The 7,499-nt window shown below is 37.3% G+C and overlaps 1 protein-coding gene across 1 annotated transcript; it reads right to left on the reverse strand.

The window, feature by feature from the left end:
• Positions 1-452: 452 nt before the first annotated feature.
• Positions 453-2,655, reverse strand: LOC148646798 (endonuclease domain-containing 1 protein-like). Its single transcript, XM_088609037.1, has 2 exons — positions 2,251-2,655; positions 453-1,616 (listed from the first exon to the last, which is right to left on the reverse strand). Exons 1-2 carry the CDS (start codon positions 2,602-2,604, stop codon positions 1,017-1,019), a joined length of 954 nt encoding a protein of 317 aa, XP_088465163.1. The 5' UTR covers positions 2,605-2,655; the 3' UTR covers positions 453-1,016.
• Between the last annotated feature and the right edge of the window lie 4,844 nt (positions 2,656-7,499).

The following is a 7,499-nucleotide window of genomic DNA, read 5'->3' on the forward strand; positions in this document are numbered from 1 at the left end:
TACAACAGCACTGAAGAAAATCTATATTTTGTCTTAATCCAGATTTCATCATCCAGTAATCAACAAACAATTTAACTTTACTGTTACTGTGCAGGGTGATTCCAGCAAGACTGGACTTGGGTTATACCTTATGCAAGAAGGTCCACCAGTTGTGTGAGCTTCCACAGCACTGACTGAAATGAAACCAGCACAAACTCAACTTTTCAAGCCATAAACATCGAATAAGCACATGAGAATGATTAGTTTCTGCAGCACGGTGTCCTTGGTTTGGTTTGAGTGATGCCACACCCAGAAAAAAGAACACTCTACAATACATCGTGGGAAGAAAAGCAAAGTAGACTTACCTTTAAAGGTACAGACTAGTACAGAGGTTGCACAAAAGAATATGGTAGGAGTTATCGTTTGTGCTGTTTGTGTGTGGGGGGAATTCATGCAGATAAGCAGTCAACATATTTCAGTGTGGATTTTATTGATATTTCCTGCAAACTTATACATTTGCGGTTAAAGACTGAAGGAAGGGTCTGAATACATTTGCAAAGCACTGTATGTGAGCACATTATGCATGGAAATAGCACTATACAACACGTGCTTATCTTTTTTACACACATAGTGAAATAAATCTGAAATATATGTACTTGATGGACAAAAAATACTGTTACAGATTAAACAAGTCTTTACGTTTCATTTGATAAGCCAAAGCGAAGGAACTTAAAATAAAAAAAAAAAACAGAAATGCACACTTATTGTATTAGTTTGAGTAGGGAGCTACATCAGCATGTGTAGGCTGCAAAGGAACAAGTAACTGTTGACATAACATTTCAGCTGTGGAGCCTTCTTCAGGTGAGGCTCAACAGCCAACATGTGCTTCTTTTCTTTTCCTTTCAGCACGGAATTAACCTTTATTTGTCACTAATTGTATTGTCTTACAGAAAATGTTTATTCAACCAATTAATTGTAAATTTTAATTTTAATATTCTTCTTTGTCACATAAATTTAAAAATGATCATTTTGACTAATTATCTAGTTGATGAAATATGGTGTGGAGCACAGTTTTGAAATATATCAAACTTTTGTGCATGTAAAAGACCCCTCAATTGCACTTGAAGGTCTGACAGACCTTTTTCATCCACATATCCATAATCTGTATTTTCAGCTATAGCCCCCCCTGCCCTCAGAGGAACTTCATTGTTATCGGTGCAGCAGTAGGCATTCCAGAAGTGGCTTGGGATGTTAACACGATTCACCGTAGTGTTTTGACCAGGGACCACACCAGTCACCACATACATATGTGAGCAGCCAGCTGTCAGATTATCCCTCAGTCTCTGTTCATACTTGTTCCAGTGTTGGGTATTCAGGGTTTTGCTCATGGGAGCCACATTGGTCAGAGTGAAGGTGGCCAAGGACTCAACTTTCTCACTGTGATGACCAGCAGGGTTCAGATGGCCTCGGTCCCAGTTTTGGAAATCCTTATCAACAGCCTGGCTCCACTTCAGCTTGTACATTTGCCTGTATTGCTCTATACTTTCGTTGCATGACTGTTGCTTGTTGTAATTAGCAATCTGTCTTTTGGTATCAATCTCTCTCATCTGAGTTTGTGAAAGACTTCTGTGCACCAGCTGAAATGCAGAACATGCCTTATTTTGGACAATTGGTTTGAATAATGCTTATCCATTTTCAAGAGAAATGCTTTCATTTGTAAATATAAAACTATCTGGAGGAATAGTGAAAAACTACTTCATTCATTGCATACAGACTACATTAATGGGAGATGAATCTATACAATTCTCAGACATGCTTTCTCTCAGTTTTTCTAATATAACATTCTGATCAAAGACTTCATGCATGTAACATCACATAAAAACCAAGTTAAGCAATCATGAGAAATATTGGGCAGTGTAGCTGTGCAGACCACACTTTATTACTGTATTACTGTAGGTATATTATCTACATTCCAAATGTGCCTAAACAATGACACAGGACTAACAGTCCTACTGTATTATTTATACTATGTCTTGAAAGCCCAAGTGAATCAAGGTGAAACATAGTACATTCGTATAGTTATTTCATTAGAAATATCCAATCTGTACTCAACAGAAGGGAAACGTAGAAGGTACATAGATTATTAAAAAGTTCACCATTTAATTATGAAAGTCTCTAATACATTATCCATACAAACTGGTATTTATGTTTTTTTAAACATTCACATGTCAAAGGTCAATTCTAAAACAGTTTAACTAGCAGCGCACCTACCTGTGGCTCAACATTGAAATAGCCCTGTCGCCCCCCTGTTCCATTACGGAGATCCATCTCATAGGCAGAATACAGTGGGATGCGCCTGCCTCTGTCATACAGAGAGGCAAAATGGTATTGATTCCCAGTTCTCTGACAGACAAATGCAGGAGACTGTTGCCCATAAGCTGAGAGGCATGTTTGAAATGTTTCAGGATGGTCGTCTTGAGGAACAGGAAGAGCCACCTCATCCAGGCCTATCACAGGTGTGTTTCTAAAGAAAAATATGTTACACTGATTGAAATCATTAAAAACCTCTCCATTGACTGTGCACAGTGCAGCCAGTGCCAGACACAGTACAGAGATAGACTGCATGTTGCAGGCAAGGGAGAGCAACAGCTTATGGGCTCCAGACACACAGGTTCCTTCCTGTTCTATAGAGGCCAGGCATTTCCACTGAATAAATCTGAATAAATACATAATTAACAGTGTGATGTCACTATTGGTGAGTAAAGGAAATATGATGAGGAACAAGTAAAGGTTTATTCCATGCTGAAGAGAGAAGTGCTGCTGCAGCCATCTACTTGAAATATGACGAATGTTTGAATTTGCCAGAAATTTCATTATAAGCTATTTCTTCTAAAAAATATTAGGAAACAAGTGGTTATCTGTAGGTTTTATTAAATTAAAAATATCTTCATGAACTTTAAAAGCATCTGCACAAGAGTGCTATGCGTTACCTTTGTTATGTTGTGTAAAAATCCTTAAATAAATTGCACTGTGCCCGAAATCTTATTCAATTTTAATAAGATTTTTGAAGGAAAGGGATTAAAGTACTGAAAGCCTGATTTGTAAAATATGAAACCCAGTGGGGCTGCTTTCTTCATATTGGAGTAGAGCAATTGTGTGACGATGGCTGAACCTCTCAAAAACTGAGATGATCTTCTACATTGGCTTGTGATTTTACCGTAACACAGGGCTCTGTCTATTCGTACCTCACCAAAAAAGGTTTTAGTTTATGCAGTCAAAAATACCTCCATTTCTCTTGTGCAGGTTCTCCCTAAAAATGACCTGTAACTGCACTGAGTGTTGTAGAGACTTTTGTGAAAGTTTTTGTGGCTAGACACTAATCTCTCTAGTTACCCTTGTGTCCCCTAATTACGTTAATATAGTTATCATTACCAAAGAGTTTCTACTCTTTTTCATTAGTACAGTAGTTTGATTGTGGAGTGTAAATACACTATATGACTGGAATTCGTACAGTATGCCACATACATTGTAGATTTCATCACAACTTCTGCACTTATTTACTCTTCAGTTCATTCTTTATTTATTTACTGCTCTTAAAGCTCAACCAGGGCTACACTGCTGCTGGACTATGATGCAGCTTCAGACAATACCATTGACAATACAGTACAAAAAAAAATATTGTTAGAGCTTTCAACTTGTGATCCAGTACCACTATCATGAGAAAGTATTTCAATGATGTGGCGATATTTACTGTTTTAGGAGTAGGAGTAGGAGTAGGAGTAGGAGTATTGTAGGAGTTTGGGGAATTTACTGCAACAATTTATTAATTGTAACAGTCAATTAAATGGTGGTAATTTTTGGCTATTAGGAATCAATTGTCAGAATAATCAGTAATACACACACGGGTTCAAATACACTAAATACATTTATTAATACATTAGATTGTGCATATAAAAACATATAACAGTCTGCCTGGATACACATGGCATATCTTATTGTGAGGGTTACCAAGATAAAGAATATATCACAAAACATGAAGAGATACAAAACAAGGAATATGCATTTAGTATACCATTCGGCTATACTATGCCCTTAATCAGTCTCATTAATATCGATTCTTCATTAGATACTCATAAGGGAATACATTACTTATACGAATTAAATTGATATCAACCTGTGTTGAGATAACAATTGAATTCTTGAGATCATAATGTGGAATATTGGATTTATACTTATCTAGTACGGATTTGAACTGTATCTCCTGACAAGGACAACAATGGAACAGCTGACAGGCTCTGTCGATGTGTATTCAATCCGTGATCCTCTGGCCCAGGGCCAACCAGTCCTGGTGCAGCTCCAAGTTGTAGGGAGAAGGACGGAGAGAGTTCTGATGGCTTTGTGCCGGCAGCTGTTAGTCTCCGGAGACCTGCTAGTTAGCATTGCGCCGAACCAGGAATCTGTGCACAGAGGTGACACAGTCCAAGCAATCACGCTATGGGGTGAAGGAACTTGGTTTGCTTCTGGCGTAGTGGCTACCTCTGAAGAACAGTATTCAGATGTCGACAAAAGTCCAACCGTATTGCTCCATTGATCAGGAGGACATCCAGAGTGATTTTTATCAGTTCACCAAGTCTTGTTGCAGGCTTGACCTTGGGCAGAATTCTGTCTTTACTTACGGGATCTCTCTGGCATGGCACTAAGTCCACCACTCAGACACAGCATGCATAGGGTTATAGGATCCCATTTATTTTGTGGCATCCAGAGTGCAGAGAGATATTTAAATGAAGTTTGCATTGTATTTAGTTAGAATGCAGCATATCTCTTATGTGGTCTCTGTAGGCATTAAGAGTTTAATGATTTGTAGCAGTCTGGGGTTTTCTGGGTAACCAGAATGTTAGGCCTCTGAAACGCCTTGTTTGTAAATACTCTACAGATCCAGCCATTCAAAACATGCAGGGTATGCTGAGGTACAAAGCGGTGGGCGTGTCGCATCACAATGCGTCATATTGCATCATACCGCGTTTTAAAGCATGCAAAGTAGATTATGTTAATAGTATCCGGAAGCACCTTGTAAAACCGCCAGGTGGAGCTAATAAAGCTTAACCTCTCATGTACAGCATTTGAGCTGTCACCAGAAAACACCTGGTTTCAAATCCCAATCACCGCTGAAGGACAATCTTTATTCAATTAAAAATTTAATTTGTATACTCTTTAGACTTTTTACATTTAAACTGTGTATTACAGCATGTTAATCATTATACATTAAAAAGTTAGTATATTTTATGAAAGCAAGATTGCTCAGCTGGACAAAAGTACACAACCTACCACCTTTATCATAAATATTTTAATTATGCAGAAACATTTTATGCATCCAAGTCTTTACCGAAGATATTACTAATAGTATTAATAATGAACGACCTTGGACAAGCTGTAAACTAAAAGTATTACCCTGGTCCACAATCTTTGTAACGGTCTTTGTAAACGAAAATACTATTTTTTCATTGACAAAAAGGAACACCACAGCATTCCGATCACGTATTCGTTTCCAATCATACAAAGTCTCCGATTCACCATGCCTTTCACATGCCCATAAACGATATTAATTTAGGAACATAAACATATTATGTAAACTGTACTGTATATGGCTTGTCTTGGTAGTTTAAAGAAAAAATACACATCAGTATTCCATTTCTCCCTAAACATTTTAAGCATCAAAGTCTTACATGTGGTTATTTCTGAAACATTTTTACGTGCTCCTTCTGAACATATTACTGTACGTTTATATACTTTGTGGAAAGTAATCGTTTTAACCTTTTCTGCGAATATGCTCGTTATCGGAGTAAACAAAAGCATACAGTACTTTTATAATTTGATTAATAGGAAATATAATATGGAATCGCGTATCTAAAGAAATTAATAACGATATAATTATATTCATGTACTGTAGCACAAACAGTAGTAGAAGACTTTTTATTGATGTGTATGGCTGTTTAACAGTTGTTCACATGACTGTGTCTGTGGTGTGATGGCTTAAGCTTGTGTCTTATCAGCTTGAGGTCTGGTGTTCAAATCCTGCTTTTGCCATGAGTTTTCCTTTAACAAATAAACATTTCTTTGAAAAACTAAAATAGCAAATATTATGGGCACTATATTGACATTTTTTATATTTCTAAATATCACAAAATGTTTGTACAGTATGTACATAGCGGTACGGGTTTGTACCGCAAAGTTTGAATGGCTGCATCTGTACATAAAGTAACTTGTGTGTTGTATGCTTTGTTGTGCGTGGTGTAGTTTGTGATCATTAATAAACATTGGTTTAAGTATGTGTGCCTGGATTATTACTCCTCTCAACAAAGCTGTGCCAGAGAACAAATACATGTGCCTCTAATTATACCAGCGGCTCACATATATTCTGCACTGCACTTATAAATTGGGGGATATGATAAATTGTTGTACTTATTGACTAAACCGCTCTGTAAATTCCTGATTTTCACCAGTTTCGTAAGCCCCATTTGTAACAATCTCATTAATGGCTTATTTCTATTTTCAGCTAACAAAATTTCCTTTTGGTTATTTGATTCCATATTAATATTATGTATTAATTAGATAATTAAAAAAAGGATTACAACAGATTAAATGAAACTAATGTTTTCACTGATATCTAAGGCACAACAAGTATCACTTATCAATCTTGTTTGGCCAGTGAAGATTCTTTGAGCAGTGTATAACGAAATAGTCATCTTGCCACAGAAATGAGTGTGGATGATCTGAGTGACTGCATCAGTATATATCACTGTTGGTCTTTTCTCAATCACATTGTCAAGCTAAAACTCATCAAGACTCCAGGGAGGAAGTCTAACAACCAAATTAGCTGTCACCCTAATGAAAAGGACACATCTACAGATGCATGAAAGCAAGACAGAATTTTGTCTTGACTCACATGTTTATAGGTTGTTAGACTTCTTCTAGACTTTAGGTTGTTAGATTCTTAGTGGAACTAATCCTCAGGCCCGTTAAGCAATATTTTCTTTTTCAACCTGTTTTATTTTCCAATTTGGCCACTCTGACACAGTCTACCAGTCTTTATCTTTCCACTGCCTGGATCCTGGCCATAGGTCCTACAGTCTGCAGTGAGTTCAGGTGACCTGCGCCCCTAGGCTCAAGATGGCAATCCTTGATGGCAAACCCAGGATACCTAGATTACTCCGATTTAAAGCACACCCTTTGATCTGTAGCTCATAGGATGAAGAAAACTACAGTCTGCAATCTGCCAAATTTGTGTACTGTAGACTCACAAGACTCACAAGAAGCAACTACTGGATATCAGATCCTAGAAAACCCTGTACTTACAGTACAACACATGTAAACATACGTTTGTAAAGTACTGAATGGAAATTTGTTGTGCTGGATGCTGTAACATCAAAGTATGGAAGATTGATCATAGTGTTATCTTCATACTAGAAGTGTGCATAAGAGTCTCAAGAGCTTTTTGAAGCTTCTCTACATAATGGCACTTC

This window comes from Lepisosteus platostomus, chromosome 16 (assembly GCF_059453375.1).
Source record: "Lepisosteus platostomus isolate fLepPlt1 chromosome 16, fLepPlt1.hap1, whole genome shotgun sequence".
In the NCBI taxonomy this organism is placed as follows: domain Eukaryota; kingdom Metazoa; phylum Chordata; class Actinopteri; order Semionotiformes; family Lepisosteidae; genus Lepisosteus; species Lepisosteus platostomus.